The 27,625-nt window shown below is 56.6% G+C and overlaps 1 protein-coding gene across 1 annotated transcript in view; it reads left to right on the forward strand.

Moving 5' to 3' along the window:
- DAAM2 (dishevelled associated activator of morphogenesis 2) overlaps positions 1–27,625 on the forward strand; it is a 135,668-nt gene that overhangs the window by 17,859 nt on the left and 90,184 nt on the right. The window contains 3 exon segments of the mRNA XM_072132104.1: positions 2,675–2,764; positions 23,480–23,554; positions 24,198–24,292. Coding sequence (XP_071988205.1) covers positions 2,675–2,764; positions 23,480–23,554; positions 24,198–24,292 — 260 coding nt within the window.

Genomic DNA, 27,625 nt, shown 5'->3' on the forward strand with positions numbered 1-27,625 from the left:
TGTCATAAAGCTGGAATCATCTCAGACTGGTTTCTTGAACATGACAATGAGGTCACTGGACACAAATGGCTCCACAGTCACCAGATCCCAATCCAATAGAGCATCTTTGGGATGTGGTGGAACGGGAGATTGGCATCATGGATGTGCAGCCGACAAATCTGCGGCAACTGTGTGATGCCATCATGTCACTATGGAGCAAAATCTCTGAGGAGCTTCCAGCACCTTGTTGTATCTATGCCACGAAGAATTGAGGCAGTTCTGAAGACAAAAGTGGGTCCAACCCGTTACTAGCATGGTGGACCTAATAAAGTGGCCGCTGAGTGTATAATGCCATGTTTCTCAGCAGGGTGGTGTTTTGCAGCTTTAGCTGTGAGTGGAGGTGTCTCCTCTGGTGTCGGGGTGCTGCCTCCTCTTCCTCCTCTTCCTCCCCCGTGGTGTTCCTGTTCCCTGACCTCAGACAGCATTCCTTGGCTTATTTTCGGCTGGAATCTTTCTCGGGGCCAGGAATCCCATGTAACGAGGCTCGGGATGTTGTTTCACTTGTCTTCCCTCAAAATCTGGGAATCCATCTAAGTATTTCCATATGTCCCCCCAGAATATAGTTAAACCTCTCCCCTCCTGGGGGAACCTGCAAGTGTCTGCAGCTGCCACCCGGATCGGGGCGAGAGCCAGCAATTATCTCCCGTCCACCCACTGTCTATAGAGGGAACAACTAGTCAGTAATTACATGATGTGGGCACTTCTACCCCTGACCTGTAGGGGGCAGTAACGACATGATGTGGGCACTTCTACCCCTGACCTGTAGGGGGCAGTAACGACATGATGTGGGCACTTCTACCCCTGACCTGTAGGGGGCAGTAACGACATGATGTGGGCACTTCTACCCCTGACCTGTAGGGGGCAGTAACGACATGATGTGGGCACTTCTACCCCTGACCTGTAGGGGGCAGTAACGACATGATGTGGGCACTTCTACCCCTGACCTGTAGGGGGCAGTAACGACATGATGTAGGGCACTTCTACCCCTGACCTGTAGGGGGCAGTAACGACATGATGTAGGGCACTTCTACCCCTGACCTGTAGGGGGCAGTAACGACATGATGTTGGGCACTTCTACCCCTGACCTGTAGGGGGCAGTAACGACATGATGTAGGGCACTTCTACCCCTTACCTGTAGGGGGCAGTAACGACATGATGTAGGGCACTTCTACCCCTGACCTGTAGGGGGCAGTAACGACATGATGTAGGGCACTTCTACCCCTGACCTGTAGGGGGCAGTAACGACATGATGTAGGGCACTTCTACCCCTGACCTGTAGGGGGCAGTAACGACATGATGTAGGGCACTTCTACCCCTGACCTGTAGGGGGCAGTAACGACATGATGTAGGGCACTTCTACCCCTGACCTGTAGGGGGCAGTAACGACATGATGTAGGGCACTTCTACCCCTGACCTGTAGGGGGCAGTAACGACATGATGTAGGGCACTTCTACCCCTGACCTGTAGGGGGCAGTAACGACATGATGTAGGGCACTTCTACCCCTGACCTGTAGGGGGCAGTAACGACATGATGTAGGGCACTTCTACCCCTGACCTGTAGGGGGCAGTAACGACATGATGTAGGGCACTTCTACCCCTGACCTGTAGGGGGCAGTAACGACATGATGTAGGGCACTTCTACCCCTGACCTGTAGGGGGCAGTAACGACATGATGTAGGGCACTTCTACCCCTGACCTGTAGGGGGCAGTAACGACATGATGTAGGGCACTTCTACCCCTGACCTGTAGGGGGCAGTAACGACATGATGTAGGGCACTTCTACCCCTGACCTGTAGGGGGCAGTAACGACATGATGTAGGGCACTTCTACCCCTGACCTGTAGGGGGCAGTAACGACATGATGTAGGGCACTTCTACCCCTGACCTGTAGGGGGCAGTAACGACATGATGTAGGGCACTTCTACCCCTGACCTGTAGGGGGCAGTAACGACATGATGTAGGGCACTTCTACCCCTGACCTGTAGGGGGCAGTAACGACATGATGTAGGGCACTTCTACCCCTGACCTGTAGGGGGCAGTAACGACATGATGTAGGGCACTTCTACCCCTGACCTGTAGGGGGCAGTAACGACATGATGTAGGGCACTTCTACCCCTGACCTGTAGGGGGCAGCAACGACATGATGTAGGGCACTTCTACCCCTGACCTGTAGGGGGCAGCAACGACATGATGTAGGGCACTTCTACCCCTGACCTGTAGGGGGCAGCAACGACATGATGTAGGGCACTTCTACCCCTGACCTGTAGGGGGCAGCAACGACATGATGTAGGGCACTTCTACCCCTGACCTGTAGGGGGCAGCAACGACATGATGTAGGGCACTTCTACCCCTGACCTGTAGGGGGCAGCAACGACATGATGTAGGGCACTTCTACCCCTGACCTGTAGGGGGCAGCAACGACATGATGTAGGGCACTTCTACCCCTGACCTGTAGGGGGCAGCAACGACATGATGTAGGGCACTTCTACCCCTGACCTGTAGGGGGCAGCAACGACATGATGTAGGGCACTTCTACCCCTGACCTGTAGGGGGCAGCAACGACATGATGTAGGGCACTTCTACCCCTGACCTGTAGGGGGCAGCATTGAGTGATATTTTTGTGTTTTTCTTACCAGGATGAGCTGGATCTCACAGATAAGAACCGGGAGGCCATGTTTGCCCTACCCCCAGAGAAGAAGTGGCAGATTTACTGCAGCAAGAAGAAGGTAGGTGCCTCCAGGGGGTCATTCACTGTTTACAGAGTGTGGGAGCAGAGGGGATCACTGAGTGGCTTGTAGCGTGGCCTAGTGCCAGTTCACGTCCCGATGGCTTAGTCCTGGAGAACAGGCCTCATCCACACCCATGGGGCCAGTGAGGGGTTACAGGAAGTAGGGGCAGCAGTAGTATTGTGATCCCCTGAGGCACTCCAGGTGTGTATTGATGTATCTCCGGGCAGATGGTGAAGGGGAGGCCGTGGGGTTAGTGGCAGCCAGGGATCACACGTGCAGACACGGATGTTGAACAATAAGGTGTTGGGCTTTGTCGCAGCACCGGCTCCTAGAGCTCTGAGCATGCGCACATTCTCGCTCTCAGCACTGCAGCTACTGGACATGCGCAGAGCTTCGGGGAGCCGGTGGTGAGGGGCAGGTAGGAGGGACAGAAGAGGGGACTTGGAGTAACTAGTGCACCCACTACCCAGGAAGCCTCTGTGGGAAATGGTCATATTAGGCTATGAAGTATTAAAGGATTATGGAAAGTATGTTTAGGGCTTAGGATGTAACTGGGAACCATCCGACCTACCTGAAGAGAGGGTTGGTTGCCTTTAATGGCAGCAGCCGGTGATAAGGTGTAGAATGGTCCTGCGGGCACGCCCCAGGCGGTGGATTGTAGAGCTCCTCGGCCCTGGTCTGGTGGTCAGGCTGCTTAGTAGGAGCTGGACTGGCTCTGCTGCATGGGCAGCACATGGCACTCTCTATGGCACACGGATATGGTTTCTAGTAGAGACTGGACCCAGTACTTGTTATGTGTTGTCCGCTGACATGACCGATCTTCCGTGGGAACGAGAGGAGTCTGCTCCATGCAGTGAGCCCATGGCTCAATTAATCCCACCCTTACACGGATTACCACGGGAGCTGTGAAAGAGCCAGAAGAGCCGGCTCTTTGTAGTGAGCAGAGTCTAAGTAGCTAGACTTCCTATCAAGAGAATCCAGAGCCTTGAAATACGCCCCTATTTATAGATTGTTGCTGAGCCCCAACCAATCACAGGCCAGGATACTGCAGGGAAGATAATAAATGCTGCAACATAACATAAACAATCACATTTTAACCGTCAGTAGTAAGTACTGCAGGTGTCGCCACTAGGTTTGGCCAGTAGTTGGCAGCAAAGGATAACAGCTACATGGATGTCAAACCACGGGAAGGACGCCTGAAGGTGGCACCTCATCATGATGCAGGAGGACCCAGGCAGGATCATCTGTACATGGCCAGGAACATCTCATCATGATGCAGGAGGACCCAGGCAGGATCATCTGTACATGGCCGGGAACACCTCATCATGATGCAGGAGGACCCAGGCAGGATCATCTGTACATGGCCGGGGAGACCTCATCATGATGCAGGAGGACCCAGGCAGGATCATCTGTACATGGCCAGGGAGACCTCATCATGATGCAGGAGGACCCAGGCAGGATCATCTGTACATGGCCAGGAACACCTCATCATGATGCAGGAGGACCCAGGCAGGATCATCTGTACATGGCCAGGAACATCTCATCATGATGCAGGAGGACCCAGGCAGGATCATCTGTACATGGCCAGGGAGACCTCATCATGATGCAGGAGGACCCAGGCAGGATCATCTGTACATGGCCAGGGAGACCTCATCATGATGCAGGAGGACCCAGGCAGGATCATCTGTACATGGCCAGGGAGACCTCATCATGATGCAGGAGGACCCAGGCAGGATCATCTGTACATGGCCAGGGAGACCTCATCATGATGCAGGAGGACCCAGGCAGGATCATCTGTACATGGCCAGGAACACCTCATCATGATGCAGGAGGACCCAGGCAGGATCATCTGTACATGGCCAGGGAGACCTCATCATGATGCAGGAGGACCCAGGCAGGATCATCTGTACATGGCCAGGAACATCTCATCATGATGCAGGAGGACCCAGGCAGGATCATCTGTACATGGCCAGGGAGACCTCATCATGATGCAGGAGGACCCAGGCAGGATCATCTGTACATGGCCAGGAACACCTCATCATGATGCAGGAGGACCCAGGCAGGATCATCTGTACATGGCTAGGGAGACCTCATCATGATGCAGGAGGACCCAGGCAGGATCATCTGTACATGGCCAGGGAGACCTCATCATGATGCAGGAGGACCCAGGCAGGATCATCTGTACATGGCCAGGAGCACCTCATCATGATGCAGGAGGACCCAGGCAGGATCATCTGTACATGGCCAGGAGCACCTCATCATGATGCAGGAGGACCCAGGCAGGATCATCTGTACATGGCCAGGAACACCTCATCATGATGCAGGAGGACCCAGGCAGGATCATCTGTACATGATGCAGGAGGACCCAGGCAGGATCATCTGTACATGGCCAGGGAGACCTTATCATGACGCAGGAGGACCCAGGCAGGATCATCTGTACATGGCCAGGGAGACCTCATCATGATGCAGGAGGACCCAGGCAGGATCATCTGTACATGGCCAGGAACACCTCATCATGATGCAGGAGGACCCAGGCAGGATCATCTGTACATGGCCAAGAACACCTCATCATGATGCAGGAGGACCCAGGCAGGATCATCTGTACATGGCCAAGAACACCTCATCATGATGCAGGAGGACCCAGGCAGGATCATCTGTACATGGCCAGGAACACCTCATCATGATGCAGGAGGACCCAGGCAGGATCATCTGTACATGGCCAGGGAGACCTCATCATGATGCAGGAGGACCCAGGCAGGATCATCTGTACATGGCCAGGGAGACCTCATCATGATGCAGGAGGACCCAGGCAGGATCATCTGTACATGGCCAGGAACATCTCATCATGATGCAGGAGGACCCAGGCAGGATCATCTGTACATGGCCAGGGAGACCTCATCATGATGCAGGAGGACCCAGGCAGGATCATCTGTACATGGCCGGGGTGACCTCATCATGATGCAGGAGGACCCAGGCAGGATCATCTGTACATGGCCAGGAACACCTCATCATGATGCAGGAGGACCCAGGCAGGATCATCTGTACATGGCCAGAGACACCTCATCATGATGCAGGAGGACCCAGGCAGGATCATCTGTACATGGCCAGGGAGACCTCATCATGATGCAGGAGGACCCAGGCAGGATCATCTGTACATGGCCAGGGAGACCTCATCATGATGCAGGAGGACCCAGGCAGGATCATCTGTACATGGCCAGGAACACCTCATCATGATGCAGGAGGACCCAGGCAGGATCATCTGTACATGGCCAGGGAGACCTCATCATGATGCAGGAGGACCCAGGCAGGATCATCTGTACATGGCCAGGAACATCTCATCATGATGCAGGAGGACCCAGGCAGGATCATCTGTACATGGCCAGGGAGACCTCATCATGATGCAGGAGGACCCAGGCAGGATCATCTGTACATGGCCAGGAACACCTCATCATGATGCAGGAGGACCCAGGCAGGATCATCTGTACATGGCCAGGAGCACCTCATCATGATGCAGGAGGACCCAGGCAGGATCATCTGTACATGGCCAGGAACACCTCATCATGATGCAGGAGGACCCAGGCAGGATCATCTGTACAAGGCCAGGGAGACCTCATCATGATGCAGGAGGACCCAGGCAGGATCATCTGTACATGGCCAGGGAGACCTTATCATGACGCAGGAGGACCCAGGCAGGATCATCTGTACATGGCCAGGGAGACCTCATCATGATGCAGGAGGACCCAGGCAGGATCATCTGTACATGGCCAGGAACACCTCATCATGATGCAGGAGGACCCAGGCAGGATCATCTGTACATGGCCAAGAACACCTCATCATGATGCAGGAGGACCCAGGCAGGATCATCTGTACATGGCCAAGAACACCTCATCATGATGCAGGAGGACCCAGGCAGGATCATCTGTACATGGCCAGGAACACCTCATCATGATGCAGGAGGACCCAGGCAGGATCATCTGTACATGGCCAGGGAGACCTCATCATGATGCAGGAGGACCCAGACAGGATCATCTGTACATGGCCAGGAACATCTCATCATGATGCAGGAGGACCCAGGCAGGATCATCTGTACATGGCCAGGGAGACCTCATCATGATGCAGGAGGACCCAGGCAGGATCATCTGTACATGGCCGGGGTGACCTCATCATGATGCAGGAGGACCCAGGCAGGATCATCTGTACATGGCCAGGAACACCTCATCATGATGCAGGAGGACCCAGGCAGGATCATCTGTACATGGCCAGGAACATCTCATCATGATGCAGGAGGACCCAGGCAGGATCATCTGTACATGGCCAGGGAGACCTCATCATGATGCAGGAGGACCCAGGCAGGATCATCTGTACATGGCCAGGGAGACCTCATCATGATGCAGGAGGACCCAGGCAGGATCATCTGTACATGGCCAGGGAGACCTCATCATGATGCAGGAGGACCCAGGCAGGATCATCTGTACATGGCCAGGAACACCTCATCATGATGCAGGAGGACCCAGGCAGGATCATCTGTACATGGCCAGGGAGACCTCATCATGATGCAGGAGGACCCAGGCAGGATCATCTGTACATGGCCAGGAACATCTCATCATGATGCAGGAGGACCCAGGCAGGATCATCTGTACATGGCCAGGGAGACCTCATCATGATGCAGGAGGACCCAGGCAGGATCATCTGTACATGGCCAGGAACACCTCATCATGATGCAGGAGGACCCAGGCAGGATCATCTGTACATGGCCAGGAGCACCTCATCATGATGCAGGAGGACCCAGGCAGGATCATCTGTACATGGCCAGGAACACCTCATCATGATGCAGGAGGACCCAGGCAGGATCATCTGTACATGATGCAGGAGGACCCAGGCAGGATCATCTGTACATGGCCAGGGAGACCTCATCATGATGCAGGAGGACCCAGGCAGGATCATCTGTACATGGCCAGGGAGACCTCATCATGATGCAGGAGGACCCAGGCAGGATCATCTGTACATGGCCAGGGAGACCTCATCATGATGCAGGAGGACCCAGGCAGGATCATCTGTACATGGCCAGGGAGACCTCATCATGATGCAGGAGGACCCAGGCAGGATCATCTGTACATGGCCAGGGAGACCTCATCATGATGCAGGAGGACCCAGGCAGGATCATCTGTACATGGCCAGGGAGACCTCATCATGATACAGGAGGACCCAGGCAGGATCATCTGTACATGGCCAGGAACACCTCATCATGATGCAGGAGGACCCAGGCAGGATCATCTGTACATGGCCAGGGAGACCTCATCATGATGCAGGAGGACCCAGGCAGGATCATCTGTACATGGCCAGGGAGACCTCATCATGATGCAGGAGGACCCAGGCAGGATCATCTGTACATGGCCAGGGAGACCTCATCATGATGCAGGAGGACCCAGGCAGGATCATCTGTACATGGCCAGGGAGACCTCATCATGATGCAGGAGGACCCAGGCAGGATCATCTGTACATGGCCAGGAACACCTCATCGTGATGCAGGAGGACCCAGGCAGGATCATCTGTACATGGCCAGGAACACCTCATCATGATGCAGGAGGACCCAGGCAGGATCATCTGTACATGGCCAGGGAGACCTTATCATGACGCAGGAGGACCCAGGCAGGATCATCTGTACATGGCCAGGGAGACCTCATCATGATGCAGGAGGACCCAGGCAGGATCATCTGTACATGGCCAGGGAGACCTCATCATGATGCAGGAGGACCCAGGCAGGATCATCTGTACATGGCCAGGAACACCTCATCATGATGCAGGAGGACCCAGGCAGGATCATCTGTACATGGTCAGGGAGACCTCATCATGATGCAGGAGGACCCAGGCAGGATCATCTGTACATGGCCAGGAACACCTCATCATGATGCAGGAGGACCCAGGCAGGATCATCTGTACATGGCCAAGAACACCTCATCATGATGCAGGAGGACCCAGGCAGGATCATCTGTACATGGCCAGGAACACCTCATCATGATGCAGGAGGACCCAGGCAGGATCATCTGTACATGGCCAGGGAGACCTCATCATGATGCAGGAGGACCCAGGCAGGATCATCTGTACATGGCCAGGAACATCTCATCATGATGCAGGAGGACCCAGGCAGGATCATCTGTACATGGCCAGGAACACCTCATCATGATGCAGGAGGACCCAGGCAGGATCATCTGTACATGGCCAAGAACACCTCATCATGATGCAGGAGGACCCAGGCAGGATCATCTTTACATGGCCAAGAACACCTCATCATGATGCAGGAGGACCCAGGCAGGATCATCTGTACATGGCCAGGGAGACCTCATCATGATGCAGGAGGACCCAGGCAGGATCATCTGTACATGGCCAGGGAGACCTCATCATGATGCAGGAGGACCCAGGCAGGATCATCTGTACATGGCCAGGAACATCTCATCATGATGCAGGAGGACCCAGGCAGGATCATCTGTACATGGCCAGGAACATCTCATCATGATGCAGGAGGACCCAGGCAGGATCATCTGTACATGGCCAGGGAGACCTCATCATGATGCAGGAGGACCCAGGCAGGATCATCTGTACATGGCCAGGGAGACCTCATCATGATGCAGGAGGACCCAGGCAGGATCATCTGTACATGGCCAGGAACACCTCATCATGATGCAGGAGGACCCAGGCAGGATCATCTGTACATGGCCAGGGAGACCTCATCATGATGCAGGAGGACCCAGACAGGATCATCTGTACATGGCCAGGGAGACCTCATCATGATGCAGGAGGACCCAGGCAGGATCATCTGTACATGGCCGGGGTGACCTCATCATGATGCAGGAGGACCCAGGCAGGATCATCTGTACATGGCCAGGAACACCTCATCATGATGCAGGAGGACCCAGGCAGGATCATCTGTACATGGCCAGGGAGACCTCATCATGATGCAGGAGGACCCAGGCAGGATCATCTGTACATGGCCAGGGAGACCTCATCATGATGCAGGAGGACCCAGGCAGGATCATCTGTACATGGCCAGGGAGACCTCATCATGATGCAGGAGGACCCAGGCAGGATCATCTGTACATGGCCAGGAACATCTCATCATGATGCAGGAGGACCCAGGCAGGATCATCTGTACATGGCCAGAGACACCTCATCATGATGCAGGAGGACCCAGGCAGGATCATCTGTACATGGCCAGGGAGACCTCATCATGATGCAGGAGGACCCAGGCAGGATCATCTGTACATGGCCAGGGAGACCTCATCATGATGCAGGAGGACCCAGGCAGGATCATCTGTACATGGCCAGGGAGACCTCATCATGATGCAGGAGGACCCAGGCAGGATCATCTGTACATGGCCAGGGAGACCTCATCATGATGCAGGAGGACCCAGGCAGGATCATCTGTACATGGCCAGGAACACCTCATCATGATGCAGGAGGACCCAGGCAGGATCATCTGTACATGGCCAGGAACACCTCATCATGATGCAGGAGGACCCAGGCAGGATCATCTGTACATGGCCAGGGAGACCTCATCATGATGCAGGAGGACCCAGGCAGGATCATCTGTACATGGCCAGGGAGACCTCATCATGATGCAGGAGGACCCAGGCAGGATCATCTGTACATGGCCAGGAACACCTCATCATGATGCAGGAGGACCCAGGCAGGATCATCTGTACATGGCTAGGGAGACCCCATCATGATGCAGGAGGACCCAGGCAGGATCATCTGTACATGGCCAGGAACACCTCATCATGATGCAGGAGGACCCAGGCAGGATCATCTGTACATGGCCAGGAACACCTCATCATGATGCAGGAGGACCCAGGCAGGATCATCTGTACATGGCCAGGAACACCTCATCATGATGCAGGAGGACCCAGGCAGGATCATCTGTACATGGCCGGGGAGATCTCATCATGATGCAGGAGGACCCAGGCAGGATCATCTGTACATGGCCAGGGAGACCTTATCATGACGCAGGAGGACCCAGGCAGGATCATCTGTACATGGCCAGGGAGACCTCATCATGATGCAGGAGGACCCAGGCAGGATCATCTGTACATGGCCAGGGAGACCTCATCATGATGCAGGAGGACCCAGGCAGGATCGTCTGTACATGGCCAGGAACACCTCATCATGATGCAGGAGGACCCAGGCAGGATCATCTGTACATGGCCAGGGAGACCTCATCATGATGCAGGAGGACCCAGGCAGGATCATCTTTACATGGCCAAGAACACCTCATCATGATGCAGGAGGACCCAGGCAGGATCATCTGTACATGGCCAGGGAGACCTCATCATGATGCAGGAGGACCCAGGCAGGATCATCTGTACATGGCCAGGAACACCTCATCATGATGCAGGAGGACCCAGGCAGGATCATCTGTACATGGCCAGGGAGACCTCATCATGATGCAGGAGGACCCAGGCAGGATCATCTGTACATGGCCAGAGACACCTCATCATGATGCAGGAGGACCCAGGCAGGATCATCTGTACATGGCCGGGGAGATCTCATCATGATGCAGGAGGACCCAGGCAGGATCATCTGTACATGGCCAGGAACACCTCATCATGATGCAGGAGGACCCAGGCAGGATCATCTGTACATGGCCAGGAACACCTCATCATGATGCAGGAGGACCCAGACAGGATCATCTGTACATGGCCAGGAACACCTCATCATGATGCAGGAGGACCCAGGCAGGATCATCTGTACATGGCCAGGAACACCTCATCATGATGCAGGAGGACCCAGGCAGGATCATCTGTACATGGCCAGGAACACCTCATCATGATGCAGGAGGACCCAGGCAGGATCATCTGTACATGGCCAGGGAGACCTCATCATGATGCAGGAGGACCCAGGCAGGATCATCTGTACATGGCCAGGAACACCTCATCATGATGCAGGAGGACCCAGGCAGGATCATCTGTACATGGCCAGGGAGACCTCATCATGATGCAGGAGGACCCAGGCAGGATCATCTGTACATGGCCAGGAACATCTCATCATGATGCAGGAGGACCCAGGCAGGATCATCTGTACATGGCCAGGAACACCTCATCATGATGCAGGAGGACCCAGGCAGGATCATCTGTACATGGCCAGGGAGACCTTATCATGATGCAGGAGGACCCAGGCAGGATCATCTGTACATGATGCAGGAGGACCCAGGCAGGATCATCTGTACATGGCCAGGGAGACCTCATCATGATGCAGGAGGACCCAGGCAGGATCATCTGTACATGGCCAGGAACACCTCATCATGATGCAGGAGGACCCAGGCAGGATCATCTGTACATGGCCAGGAGCACCTCATCATGATGCAGGAGGACCCAGGCAGGATCATCTGTACATGGCCAGGGAGACCTCATCATGATGCAGGAGGACCCAGGCAGGATCATCTGTACATGGCCAGGAACACCTCATCATGATGCAGGAGGACCCAGGCAGGATCATCTGTACATGGCCAGGAGCATCTCATCATGATGCAGGAGGACCCAGGCAGGATCATCTGTACATGGCCGGGGAGACCTCATCATGATGCAGGAGGACCCAGGCAGGATCATCTGTACATGGCCAGGAACACCTCATCATGATGCAGGAGGACCCAGGCAGGATCATCTGTACATGATGCAGGAGGACCCAGGCAGGATCATCTGTACATGGCCAGGGAGACCTTATCATGACGCAGGAGGACCCAGGCAGGATCATCTGTACATGGCCAGGGAGACCTTATCATGATGCAGGAGGACCCAGGCAGGATCATCTGTACATGGCCAGGAACACCTCATCATGATGCAGGAGGACCCAGGCAGGATCATCTGTACATGGCCAGGAACACCTCATCATGATGCAGGAGGACCCAGGCAGGATCATCTGTACATGGCCAGAGAGACCTCATCATGATGCAGGAGGACCCAGGCAGGATCATCTGTACATGGCCAGGGAGACCTCATCATGATGCAGGAGGACCCAGGCAGGATCATCTGTACATGGCCAGGAACACCTCATCATGATGCAGGAGGACCCAGGCAGGATCATCTGTACATGGCCGGGGAGACCTCATCATGATGCAGGAGGACCCAGGCAGGATCATCTGTACATGGCCAGAGACACCTCATCATGATGCAGGAGGACCCAGGCAGGATCATCTGTACATGGCCAGGGAGACCTCATCATGATACAGGAGGACCCAGGCAGGATCATCTGTACATGGCCAGGAACACCTCATCATGATGCAGGAGGACCCAGGCAGGATCATCTGTACATGGCCAGAGACACCTCATCATGATGCAGGAGGACCCAGGCAGGATCATCTGTACATGGCCAGGGAGACCTCATCATGATGCAGGAGGACCCAGGCAGGATCATCTGTACATGGCCAGAGACACCTCATCATGATGCAGGAGGACCCAGGCAGGATCATCTGTACATGGCCAGGGAGACCTCATCATGATGCAGGAGGACCCAGGCAGGATCATCTGTACATGGCCAGGAACACCTCATCATGATGCAGGAGGACCCAGGCAGGATCATCTGTACATGGCCAGGGAGACCTCATCATGATGCAGGAGGACCCAGGCAGGATCATCTGTACATGGCCAGGAACACCTCATCATGATGCAGGAGGACCCAGGCAGGATCATCTGTACATGGCCAGGAACACCTCATCATGATGCAGGAGGACCCAGGCAGGATCATCTGTACATGGCCAGGAACACCTCATCATGATGCAGGAGGACCCAGGCAGGATCATCTGTACATGGCCGGGGAGACCTCATCATGATGCAGGAGGACCCAGGCAGGATCATCTGTACATGGCCAGGGAGACCTTATCATGACGCAGGAGGACCCAGGCAGGATCATCTGTACATGGCCAGGGAGACCTCATCATGATGCAGGAGGACCCAGGCAGGATCATCTGTACATGGCCAGGGAGACCTCATCATGATGCAGGAGGACCCAGGCAGGATCATCTGTACATGATGCAGGAGGACCCAGGCAGGATCATCTGTACATGGCCAGGGAGACCTCATCATGATACAGGAGGACCCAGGCAGGATCATCTGTACATGGCCAGGAACACATCATCATGATGCAGGAGGACCCAGGCAGGATCATCTGTACATGGCCAGAGACACCTCATCATGATGCAGGAGGACCCAGGCAGGATCATCTGTACATGGCCGGGGAGACCTCATCATGATGCAGGAGGACCCAGGCAGGATCATCTGTACATGGCCAGAGACACCTCATCATGATGCAGGAGGACCCAGGCAGGATCATCTGTACATGGCCAGGGAGACCTCATCATGATGCAGGAGGACCCAGGCAGGATCATCTGTACATGGCCAGGGAGACCTCATCATGATGCAGGAGGACCCAGGCAGGATCATCTGTACATGGCCAGGAACACCTCATCATGATGCAGGAGGACCCAGGCAGGATCATCTGTACATGGCCAGGGAGACCTCATCATGATGCAGGAGGACCCAGGCAGGATCATCTGTACATGGCCGGGGAGACCTCATCATGATGCAGGAGGACCCAGGCAGGATCATCTGTACATGGCCAGGGAGACCTCATCATGATGCAGGAGGACCCAGGCAGGATCATCTGTACATGGCCATGGAGCCCTCATCATGATGCAGGAGGACCCAGGCAGGATCATCTGTACATGGCCAGGGAGACCTCATCATGATGCAGGAGGACCCAGGCAGGATCATCTGTACATGGCCAGGGAGATCTCATCATGATGCAGGAGGACCCAGGCAGGATCATCTGTACATGATGCAGGAGGACCCAGGTAGGATCATCTGTACATGGCCAGGAACACCTCATCATGATGCAGGAGGACCCAGGCAGGATCATCTGTACATGGCCAGGGAGACCTCATCATGATGCAGGAGGACCCAGGCAGGATCATCTGTACATGGCCAGGGAGACCTCATCATGATGCAGGAGGACCCAGGCAGGATCATCTGTACATGGCCAGGGAGACCTCATCATGATGCAGGAGGACCCAGGCAGGATCATCTGTACATGGCCATGGAGCCCTCATCATGATGCAGGAGGACCCAGGCAGGATCATCTGTACATGGCCGGGGAGCCCTCATCATGATGCAGGAGGACCCAGGCAGGATCATCTGTACATGGCCAGGAACATCTCATCATGATGCAGGAGGACCCAGGCAGGATCATCTGTACATGGCCAGGAACACCTCATCATGATGCAGGAGGACCCAGGCAGGATCATCTGTACATGGCCAGGGACACCTCATCATGATGCAGGAGGACCCAGGCAGGATCATCTGTACATGGCCAGGAACACCTCATCATGATGCAGGAGGACCCAGGCAGGATCATCTGTACATGGCCAGGGAGACCTCATCATGATGCAGGAGGACCCAGGCAGGATCATCTGTACATGGCCAGGGAGACCTCATCATGACGCAGGAGGACCCAGGCAGGATCATCTGTACATGACGCAGGAGGACCCAGGCAGGATCATCTGTACATGACGCAGGAGGACCCAGGCAGGATCATCTGTACATGGCCAGGAACACCTCATCATGATGCAGGAGGACCCAGGCAGGATCATCTGTACATGGCCGGGGAGATCTCATCATGATGCAGGAGGACCCAGGCAGGATCATCTGTACATGGCCAGGAACACCTCATCATGATGCAGGAGGACCCAGGCAGGATCATCTGTACATGGTCAGGGAGACCTCATCATGATGCAGGAGGACCCAGGCAGGATCATCTGTACATGGCCAGGGAGACCTCATCATGATGCAGGAGGACCCAGGCAGGATCATCTGTACATGGCCATGGAGCCCTCATCATGATGCAGGAGGACCCAGGCAGGATCATCTGTACATGGCCAGGGAGACCTCATCATGATGCAGGAGGACCCAGGCAGGATCATCTGTACATGATGCAGGAGGACCCAGGTAGGATCATCTGTACATGGCCAGGAACACCTCATCATGATGCAGGAGGACCCAGGCAGGATCATCTGTACATGGCCAGGGAGACCTCATCATGATGCAGGAGGACCCAGGCAGGATCATCTGTACATGGCCAGGGAGACCTCATCATGATGCAGGAGGACCCAGGCAGGATCATCTGTACATGGCCAGGGAGACCTCATCATGATGCAGGAGGACCCAGGCAGGATCATCTGTACATGGCCATGGAGCCCTCATCATGATGCAGGAGGACCCAGGCAGGATCATCTGTACATGGCCGGGGAGCCCTCATCATGATGCAGGAGGACCCAGGCAGGATCATCTGTACATGGCCGGGGAGCCCTCATCATGATGCAGGAGGACCCAGGCAGGATCATCTGTACATGGCCAGGAACACCTCATCATGATGCAGGAGGACCCAGGCAGGATCATCTGTACATGGCCAGGAACATCTCATCATGATGCAGGAGGACCCAGGCAGGATCATCTGTACATGGCCAGGAACATCTCATCATGATGCAGGAGGACCCAGGCAGGATCATCTGTACATGGCCAGGAACACCTCATCATGATGCAGGAGGACCCAGGCAGGATCATCTGTACATGGCCAGGAACACCTCATCATGATGCAGGAGGACCCAGGCAGGATCATCTGTACATGGCCAGGAACACCTCATCATGATGCAGGAGGACCCAGGCAGGATCATCTGTACATGGCCAGGGAGACCTCATCATGATGCAGGAGGACCCAGGCAGGATCATCTGTACATGGCCAGGAACACCTCATCATGATGCAGGAGGACCCAGGCAGGATCATCTGTACATGGCCAGGGAGACCTCATCATGATGCAGGAGGACCCAGGCAGGATCATCTGTACATGGCCAGGGAGACCTCATCATGATGCAGGAGGACCCAGGCAGGATCATCTGTACATGATGCAGGAGGACCCAGGCAGGATCATCTGTACATGGCCAGGGAGACCTCATCATGATACAGGAGGACCCAGGCAGGATCATCTGTACATGGCCAGGAACACATCATCATGATGCAGGAGGACCCAGGCAGGATCATCTGTACATGGCCAGAGACACCTCATCATGATGCAGGAGGACCCAGGCAGGATCATCTGTACATGGCCAGGGAGACCTCATCATGATGCAGGAGGACCCAGGCAGGATCATCTGTACAAGGCCAGGGAGACCTCATCATGATGCAGGAGGACCCAGGCAGGATCATCTGTACATGGCCAGGGAGACCTCATCATGATGCAGGAGGACCCAGACAGGATCATCTGTACATGGCCAGAGACACCTCATCATGATGCAGGAGGACCCAGGCAGGATCATCTGTACATGGCCGGGGAGACCTCATCATGATGCAGGAGGACCCAGGCAGGATCATCTGTACATGGCCAGAGACACCTCATCATGATGCAGGAGGACCCAGGCAGGATCATCTGTACATGGCCAGGGAGACCTCATCATGATGCAGGAGGACCCAGGCAGGATCATCTGTACATGGCCAGGGAGACCTCATCATGATGCAGGAGGACCCAGGCAGGATCATCTGTACATGATGCAGGAGGACCCAGGCAGGATCATCTGTACATGACGCAGGAGGACCCAGGCAGGATCATCTGTACATGACGCAGGAGGACCCAGGCAGGATCATCTGTACATGACGAGGAGGACCCAGGCAGGATCATCTGTACATGACGCAGGAGGACCCAGGCAGGTCACCTCCTAAACCATCTGTTGTTGAAGAAATTTTTACATAACTTTATGAAAAGTGCTAAAATAGCAGCAGAGTTTTGTGACCGGAGTCTGAGACCTCTATGGCCGTAGTGTCCGCTCTCCGGGCCCAGTCCTTACAGGAAAAGGGGAGCAGCCTGAGGAAGGGGTGAGCAGGGGCGACGTTACATTCCTCTGCGGCGAGGGGCACGGGTAATGTTCATAAGCAAATGCATCCAGCGGAGATGGGTGCTCCTCGCACAGCTGGGAGAAGGCCAGGAAGTCTTTGGCTTATGAAACAGTCCAGGAATTTCTAAAGCTTCGAAAACAAGGGATCGGAGCTTCAGCCCAACCTGGAAGAAGTTATTTACACAGGACCCCAGGCCATAAGGAGGCTCCTCGCAGGAATATCAGCCTTGAGGTCATCCTCTGGAACAGGCTGGTCAGAGGCTCCTGCACGGACTGGAACTGCTGGCGGGACACCCAGGGGCCATCCGCTGCCAGTAACATGGTAGGTCCTTTGAAGAGGAAGACCTGAACCTGGGACAGCATTCGGCAGGCCTGGCAGGTGGAGAGGACAAAGGGGGACCCCTTGGACCATCCCAGGTCCATTGATGTGTATAGGAGCCATGTTTAGGATTATCATAGCCTGGGGAGACGCGGCACCCTTTTGTCCAGCAAGAACTCTTCCTTGGGTTCAAGATTGTAGTGCGGCTTCTCCAAATTGGGGATCTGACTCGCCCTACACCCCGGGCCCTTGGAGTGCTCCTTGTGACTAAACTCAATCCACTTGCCAACCTTGAGGTTGTGGAGACTTTCTGGCTTTTTTGGGACATTTGACAGAGCAGTAGGGAATGAAGACCTCCTGAATGGTATGGTCCTCGCTGTAACTGTCCTGCTTGTCATAGCGTGGGCCTTTCTATCCCGGGGTCGCTCTCCCATAGGTGCAGCTAACGCTTTCAGTGCCGGAGCAGCGCAGCCATCGCACAAGTTCACAGTCCAAAACAGACAAGGGGCAGCAGGTTAGGCTAGCAAGGTGCAGAAGCATATAGCATCCTGTCCGTGATGCAACAGGACCCCACTGAGGCCTGACCGTAGTGTGGGAGCAGCCGGATTCCCTGGCTTGTAGCGCGACCTAGTGCCAGAGTCGAGTCATGGGCAGCTTGGTCTGCGAGAACATCCACGCCCGTCAGGACCAGCATGGGGATACAAGAAGAGGGGTGGACCATTAATATAATTAACCAGAAAAGATCCTGGTGGGCTTCTGCCTCACTGGCCAATGCTAAGGCAGGAGAAGAGCCCCACCCCCTGTGCACAGGTATCACTGATTGGTCAGCAGGGGTCTGTGTGCTCTGCTGCTCCTCCAGTAATCACAGCATCTTGTATCGCTAGGGGAGCTTAGTGCAACACCCCTGCCAATGCATAGACAAGGTGGTAGTTGCGAATAGCGCTGTGTCCATGTCAGGAGCTGTTAGGGAGACTGATCACCTCTCTAGGAGGTCTCTAAGTACTGCAGAACTTTATAATTGCATCTGTAGCTACTGCCTACTAAAGCTGGAGTTAACAATGTGAAATGTTGTTATCCAATAAAAATCTTTTATTCTATTGTAAAGCAAGCAGGAAGCTGATTGGAGAGTGCTACCACCTGACCAGGGAGTATAAAAACCCTTGATGGAAGGGAGCGCACAGTTTGAAGTCTTGGATTTTAGTAAGCAGAGTGAGAAGCGGGGCGAGGGTGCAGCTCCTGACACCCTTAGGGCAAGTCAGGAGACTAAGCCCCAGAGCAGAGGTCCACCGTCTGGGCTCAGCTCCATTTCTACCACCCCAGGCTGAGAGTAACCTCCCAGCTATCTCCCACCAGCTCTGCTGAACCTGCTAAGGAGAGAGGTGCTCCCCGTGCCCAGCCTCTCATACTCCAGAGAGCGCACCATCACCAGGAGGGTAGAGGACAGACTAAGGGACACTAAGGAGAGAGGCCCTCCCCGTGCCCAGCCTCTCATACTCCAGAGAGAGCACCTTCACCAGGGGGGAGAGGACAGACTAAGGGACACTAAGGAGAGAGGCCCTCCCCGTGCCCAGCCTCTCATACTCCAGAGAGCGCACCATCACCAGGAGGGAGAGGACAGACTAAGGGACACTAAGGAGAGAGGTCCTCCCCGTGCCCAGCCTCTCATACTCCACAGAGCGCATCTTCACCAGGAGGGAGAAGACAGACTAAGGGACACTAAGGAGAGAGGTCCTCCCCGTGCCCAGCCTCTCATACTCCAGAGAGCGCACCTTCACCAGGTCACCCAGAATGTTCCTAACCACCTCATCCATCGGGAGGATTTTACGCTGCGTCGATACTAAACACCGTGCGTTCCACGTATGGCACCTGACCACTAGACTGACTAGGAATAACGTGCAGCGGTCCCGGCCACCCAGGCCTCTGAATGCTCCATAGGCCCACTCCGCATAGGAGAGACCGGCAAACACTGGCCAATGGATGGAAGCGCCCACCCGGTTGTACACCTCTGTGTTATAGGGGCACTGAAGCAGGAAGTGGTCCATGCTCTCCAGCAGGCCACCGCACTCCTCCCGGGGACAACCCCTTTCCTCAGAGCTCCTACACTTCAGATTGTCCCTCACACACAGCTTTCCATGGAAGCAGCGCCAAGTCACGTCCCAAAACTTCAAGGGCATAAATTATATAGTTGGACCAGCGGGGGGTCGGTTGCACCTTCCTTGGGTACCTTAGTCAGGGGGGGAGAAGATCTTACACCTCCCTTCTTTTTACCCTTTTTCTTCTTTTTGGCGTCACGCTTACGCTTTTCCTCTAGCCACGCCCTATTATCCTCGTCCATACTCTCATAATGGGAGGAGTCTGAGGACGTGGCACCTTCCTCTTTCTCGATCCTCCTGACCTCCTCATCCAGTACATCATCCCCTGGGGCCTCAGCGACAGGTGTGGTCTCCAGGATAGCGCCAGAGGTTGTCCCAGCAGCCCGAGACTCCCCCCGCTCTCTCTCCTGTTGACGCTTCTCTAGACGCCTTAGCTGGGCAGGCGTCTTTTTCCTGTCTTTCTTCCCTGGCCCCTCCATTCCTCCGCCTCTGCTAGTCCCCTCCCCAGCAGATTCAGCCTCATGGCTTTCACCCGCTGAGGCTGAGCCCGCATTAGCGAAGGAAAGAGGACAACGACTGTACGGGTGACCGAGATCACCACACAGGTTACACCTAATCTGCCCTGTACAGGATGCAGCGGATTGGCCTTATGGACTGGTGAAATGGATGATCACTTTCCCATTGCAGGTACTTTCTCCATACCTGTAATGAAATAAATGACACTGAGGCTCATGTTGGGTGGTGGAAACCGGTCACAACTTTACTATCACATATCTCGATATAAATATAAATTGTTATAAAACACAGAAATGTCGACATCATTTTAATGTAACGCTCCACAGCGAAGAAAAGCGGCTCGGACTGCGCTACGCCCATCTGTACTCCCAGATGCCAAGTCGGCCAGACGAGCAGCACATCATCTTCTCTCTGTTTGTTTTATGGTCCTGAAGTCACGACTGGTGGTGACAGAGAAAATGTTAACAGTACAACAAAATCTGCAACTCATAGGGCGGTAGGTGGGGCAGAAATGCCTTGGTCCCGCTGATAGATGACAGCCCCTTATAAAACCACGGAACAGGAAGGAGGAGAGAACACTCTAGCAACACCCAGCTCAATAACCTGCCAAGTTATCCCTGTAGTGCAGAGACTAAGCTAGAACCAGCATTCACCAGTCCAGGCGCACCTTCCCTAACTGGTCAGGAGTCACCACACATGGTGCAGTTTGCTTAGGCTGCCCCCGGTAGAAGATCAGGATCCGATCCCTCCCCAGGAAGGCTGATGAAGGGATGTGGGCGACTGAGTTACCTGAACGCCTCAACTTCACCATGAAGGTCCAGGCCCATGACCAGATACCATACTCGTCACGATTTTTCTCGGGTACTCCCAGTACCTCTCCATAACGATTCATCCAGGTCATGATGTCAAAGCAAGATAGTGATTCGTTACGGGTAAGAACGGTCACTTTCTTGACTTTGCTGTGCAAGCAATGTCCCGCCACTCGGGCTCGTTGTATCTCAGCTCATAGTTGGACCAGAAGAGCTCAAGCCCCTCCGGCCGAACAAAGCTGATATCAAACTCAGATGTACCATAGGGATGGATCAAGGCAAAGATGTCAGCCGCCTTGAAGTCCATCTTCAGCAGCAGCTCAACTACCCGTGCCCGAGGGGGACACACATCACTGCCACGCCACCGAAGACGCACCACATTCCTACGGTTAGCACCCGGCCCGGTTGTCGGGAGCGACCATGGTGTCTCCCTGCCTCTTTGCTCTCGGAAGGCAGACAGGCCGTGCCTCTCTATCCAAAACGACAAATCAACCTCCTGCCCCGCTACATTGATCGTCCTTTCTCCCTTCTGTAAGGCCTGCAGGAGGCGCCGTTGCAAAAAGCCGTCCCCAGAGCCCAGAGACGAGGATGATGGAACCCTACTTCCCCCAGCAGCGACACTGGCATAGCTCTTAACAGGGTCCGCCACTGGGGGAGCAACCGGACCAACCCCTGCACCCACCACATTAACACTACCCACCTGCATGTTACACTCAGCCGCGCCACTCACACCACCAGTCACTCCATCACCCACCCCCAAAGCTGGAAAAGATTCTCCACCATTCACACCATTCACATTATCCACCACAACATTACTGACTCCACTCACACTGGCTGGACCAGCAACAACATCAGGGGACATGACCACCTCCGCATCTTCAGGCACAAGGGACGGGGGTCCCCCCGCAGCGCATCGCCCAGAGGGAACCCCAACTTGTGTCACACTTGTGCCCTCCACATCATCGGTAGCAGATGTTATTTTACTTCTCCTGGGGCTTGGTAACATTCGCCGCTGTTCTTTAGCCGGTGTGAGGCGCCGCTGATCTCCGGTCTCCATAGAATGTGCATTATCCCCAACACCAACACAGAATAACACTTTTTGTCTGGGAGGTCCGGAGCCCTCAGCCTCAGCGACCCCTCCACACTGCCCCATAACCAAGTGATCAGCGGCAACAGCATGAAGAGGCGCCGAGGCACCGGAAGCTGCCACCAGTGCCGGGCTGTCCCCCCCTCCCACTGGGGGACACAGCTCTGCCCCTGCAGCCAGCGCAAGGGTCACAGGGAGGGGGCTGTAGACTGGACTCGCCACTTCCACGGATTTGATCTTCTTCTTTCGTGGTTTGCTGCCCCCCGGTGCATCCTCCGGCAGATCGTCACCAATAGTAAAGTCCTGGGGACTCGAGCCGTCGGATCTCCTCCATCAGCGCCCCTCCCTGGTGGCTGTCCCTATCCTCACCCGGGCCGGCAGAACCGCAGCCAGATGACATAGCCGCTTGTCCTGCAGGGGCCCACTGATGATAATGACATGACTGCTGACTCCGCCCTCACATAATAATGACATGACTGCTGACTCCACCCTCACATGATAATGACATGACTGCTGACTCCGCCCTCACATGATAATGACATGACTGCTGACTCCGCCCTCACATAATAATGACATGACTGCTGACTCCGCCCTCACATGATAATGACATGACTGCTGACTCCGCCCTCACATGATAATGACATGACTGCTGACTCCGCCCTCACATGATAATGACATGACTGCTGACTCCGCCCTCACATGATAATGATATGACTGCTGACTCCGCCCTCACATAATAATGACATGACTGCTGACTCCGCCCTCACATGATAATGACATGACTGCTGACTCCGCCCTCACATGATAATGACATGACTGCTGACTCAGCCCTCACATGATAATGACATGACTGCTGACTCCGCCCTCACATGATAATGATATGACTGCTGACTCCGCCCTCATATGATAATAAATTCTGCAGACTGTCACTCTCTGACATTTCTCATCAATTCTGTTACAGGAACAAGAAGATCCCAATAAGCTGGCGACCAGCTGGCCCGATTATTATATCGACCGCATCAACTCCATGGCCGCCGTAAGTGACCCCTCCCCCATGTCACCTCCAGAGTATTAACCCTTCCCAGTATCAGATCCAGTCATCCTGCCAAGAATGTAACCTCCCTAGTGCCCCCCCATTGGTAGTAACCTCCCTAGTGCCCCCCCATTGTAGTAACCTCCCTAGTGCCCCCTATGGTAGTAACCTCCCTAGTGCCCCCCTATGGTAGTAACCTCCCTAGTGCCCCCCTATGGTAGTAACCTCCCTAGTGCCCCCCTATGGTAGTAACCTCCCTAGTGCCCCCCTATGGTAGTAACCTCCCTAGTGCCCCCCTATGGTAGTAACCTCCCTAGTGCCCCCCTATGGTAGTAACCTCCCTAGTGCCCCCCTATGGTAGTAACCTCCTAGTGCCCCCCTATGGTAGTAACCTCCCTAGTGCCCCCCTATGGTAGTAACCTCCCTAGTGCCCCCCTATGGTAGTAACCTCCCTAGTGCCCCCCTATGGTAGTAACCTCCCTATGCCCCCCTATGGTAGTAACCTCCCTAGTGCCCCCCTATGGTAGTAACCTCCCTAGTGCCCCCCTATGGTAGTAACCTCCCTAGTGCCCCCTATGGTAGTAACCTCCCTAGTGCCATGGGGGGCATGACCCCTGACCCCTGGTCATGTGATTGTCTCCCGCAGATGCAGACACTTTACGCCTTTGATGAAGAAGATACAGAGATGAGGAATAAAAATGTGGAAGACCTGAAGACGGCTCTGAGGACCCAACCCATGAGGTAGAGCTGCTGCGGGAGTGGGGGCGGGATGTGCTACACGTGACCCCTCCTAGAGTACAGCGCCCCCCCCCTCCTAGAGTACAGCGCCCCCCCCTCTAGAGTACAGCACCCCCCCTCCTAGAGTACAGCGCCCCCCCCTCCTAGAGTACAGCGCCCCCCCCTCCTAGAGTACAGCGCCCCCCCCTCCTAGAGTACAGCGCCCCCCCCCCCTCCTTGAGTACAGCGCCCCCCCCCTCCTTGAGTACAGCGCCCCCCCCCTCCTAGAGTACAAGTACAGCGCCCCCCCTCCTAGAGTACAGCGCCCCCCCCCTCTAGAGTACAGCGCCCCCCCCCTCCTTGAGTACAGCGCCCCCCCCCCCTCCTTGAGTACAGCGCCCCCCCCCTCCTTGAGTACAGCGCCCCCCCCCTCCTAGAGTACAAGTACAGCGCCCCCCCTCCTAGAGTACAGCGCCCCCCCTCCTAGAGTACAGCGCCCCCCCCCCTCCTTGAGTACAGCGCCCCCCCCCTCCTTGAGTACAGCGCCCCCCCCCCTCCTTGAGTACAGCGCCCCCCCCCCTCCTTGAGTACAGCCCCCCCCCCTCCTAGAGTACAGCCCCCCCCCTCCTAGAGTACAGCGCCCCCCCTCCTAGAGTACAGCGCCCCCCCCTCCTAGAGTACAGCGCCCCCCCCCTCCTTGAGTACAGCGCCCCCCCCCTCCTTGAGTACAGCGCCCCCCCCCCTCCTTGAGTACAGCGCCCCCCCCCCCCTCCTTGAGTACAGCGCCCCCCCCCTCCTTGAGTACAGCGCCCCCCCCCTCCTTGAGTACAGCCCCCCCCCTCCTAGAGTACAGCCCCCCCCCCTCCTAGAGTACAGCGCCCCCCCTCCTAGAGTACAGCGCCCCCCCCTCCTAGAGTACAGCGCCCCCCCCTCCTAGAGTACAGCGCCCCCCCCTCCTAGAGTACAGCGCCCCCCCCTCCTAGAGTACAGCGCCCCCCCCCTCCTTGAGTACAGCGCCCCCCCCCTCCTTGAGTACAGCGCCCCCCCCCCTCCTTGAGTACAGCGCCCCCCCCCTCCTTGAGTACAGCGCCCCCCCCCCCTCCTTGAGTACAGCGCCCCCCCCCTCCTTGAGTACAGCCCCCCCCCCTCCTAGAGTACAGCGCCCCCCCTCCTAGAGTACAGCGCCCCCCCCTCCTTGAGTACAGCGCCCCCCCCCTCCTTTGAGTACAGCGCCCCCCCTCGTACAGACAGCGCCCCCCCCCTCCTTGAGTACAGCGCCCCCCCCCTCCTTGAGTACAGCGCCCCCCCCCTCCTTGAGTACAGCGCCCCCCCCTCCTTGAGTACAGCGCCCCCCCCCTCCTTGAGTACAGCCCCACCCCCTCCTGAGTACAGCCCCCCCCCCTCCTTGAGTACAGCCCCCCCCCTCCTAGAGTACAGCCCCCCCCCTCCTAGAGTACAGCCCCCCCCCTCCTAGAGTACAGCGCCCCCCCCTCCTAGAGTACAGCGCCCCCCCCTCCTAGAGTACAGCGCCCCCCCCTCCTAGAGTACAGCGCCCCCCCCTCTGAGCAGTACAGCGCCCCCCCCCTCCTTGAGTACAGCGCCCCCCCCCTCCTTGAGTACAGCGCCCCCCCCCCCTCCTTGAGTACAGCGCCCCCCCCCCCTCCTTGAGTACAGCGCCCCCCCCCTCCTTGAGTACAGCGCCCCCCCCTCCTTGAGTACAGCCCCCCCCTCCTAGAGTACAGCCCCCCCCCCTCCTAGAGTACAGCGCCCCCCCCTCCTAGAGTACAGCGCCCCCCCTCCTAGAGTACAGCGCCCCCCCCTCCTAGAGTACAGCGCCCCCCCCTCCTAGAGTACAGCGCCCCCCCTCCTAGAGTACAGCGCCCCCCCCTCCTAGAGTACAGCGCCCCCCCTCCTAGAGTACAGCGCCCCCCCCCTCCTTGAGTACAGCGCCCCCCCCTCCTTGAGTACAGCGCCCCCCCCCTCCTTGAGTACAGCGCCCCCCCCCTCCTTGAGTACAGCGCCCCCCCCCCTCCTTGAGTACAGCGCCCCCCCCCTCCTTGAGTACAGCCCCCCCCCCCCTCCTAGAGTACAGCGCCCCCCCCTCCTAGAGTACAGCGCCCCCCCCTCCTAGAGTACAGCGCCCCCCCCTCCTTGAGTACAGCGCCCCCCCCCTCCTTGAGTACAGCGCCCCCCCCTCCTTGAGTACAGCGCCCCCCCCTCCTTGAGTACAGCGCCCCCCCCCCCTCCTTGAGTACAGCGCCCCCCCCTCCTTGAGTACAGCGCCCCCCCCCTCCTTGAGTACAGCGCCCCCCCCTCCTTGAGTACAGCCCCCCCCCTCCTTGAGTACAGCCCCCCCCTCCTAGAGTACAGCCCCCCCCCTCCTAGAGTACAGCCCCCCCCCCTCCTAGAGTACAGCCCCCCCCCTCCTAGAGTACAGCCCCCCCCCTCCTAGAGTACAGCCCCCCCCCCTCCTAGAGTACAGCGCCCCCCCTCCTAGAGTACAGCGCCCCCCCCTCCTAGAGTACAGCGCCCCCCCCTCCTAGAGTACAGCGCCCCCCCCTCCTAGAGTACAGCGCCCCCCCCTCCTAGAGTACAGCGCCCCCCCTCCTAGAGTACAGCGCCCCCCCCTCCTAGAGTACAGCGCCCCCCCCTCCTAGAGTACAGCGCCCCCCCTCCTAGAGTACAGCGCCCCCCCTCCTAGAGTACAGCGCCCCCCCCTCCTAGAGTACAGCGCCCCCCCCTCCTAGAGTACAGCGCCCCCCCTCCCTCCTAGAGTACAGCGCCCCCCCTCCCTCCTAGAGTACAGCGCCCCCCCTCCCTCCTAGAGTACAGCGCCCTCCCCTCCCTCCTAGAGTACAGCGCCCCCCTCCCTCCTAGAGTACAGCCCCCCCCCCTCCTAGAGTACAGCCCCCCCCCCAGAGTACAGCGCCCCCCCCCTAGAGTACAGCGCCCCCCCCTAGAGTACAGCGCCCCCCCCCTAGAGTACAGCGCCCCCCCCCTAGAGTACAGCGCCCCCCCCCCTAGAGTACAGCGCCCCCCCCCTAGAGTACAGCGCCCCCCCCCTAGAGTACAGCGCCCCCCCCCTAGAGTACAGCGCCCCCCCCCCTAGAGTACAGCGCCCCCCCCCTAGAGTACAGCGCCCCCCCTAGAGTACAGCGCCCCCCCCTAGAGTACAGCGCCCCCCCCCTAGAGTACAGCGCCCCCCCCCTAGAGTACAGCGCCCCCCCCCTAGAGTACAGCGCCCCCCCCCTAGAGTACAGCGCCCCCCCCCTAGAGTACAGCGCCCCCCCCCTAGAGTACAGCGCCCCCCCCCTAGAGTACAGCGCCCCCCCCTAGAGTACAGCGCCCCCCCCCTAG

Source organism: Engystomops pustulosus, unplaced genomic scaffold (assembly GCF_040894005.1).
Source record: "Engystomops pustulosus unplaced genomic scaffold, aEngPut4.maternal MAT_SCAFFOLD_229, whole genome shotgun sequence".
In the NCBI taxonomy this organism is placed as follows: Eukaryota; Metazoa; Chordata; class Amphibia; order Anura; family Leptodactylidae; genus Engystomops; species Engystomops pustulosus.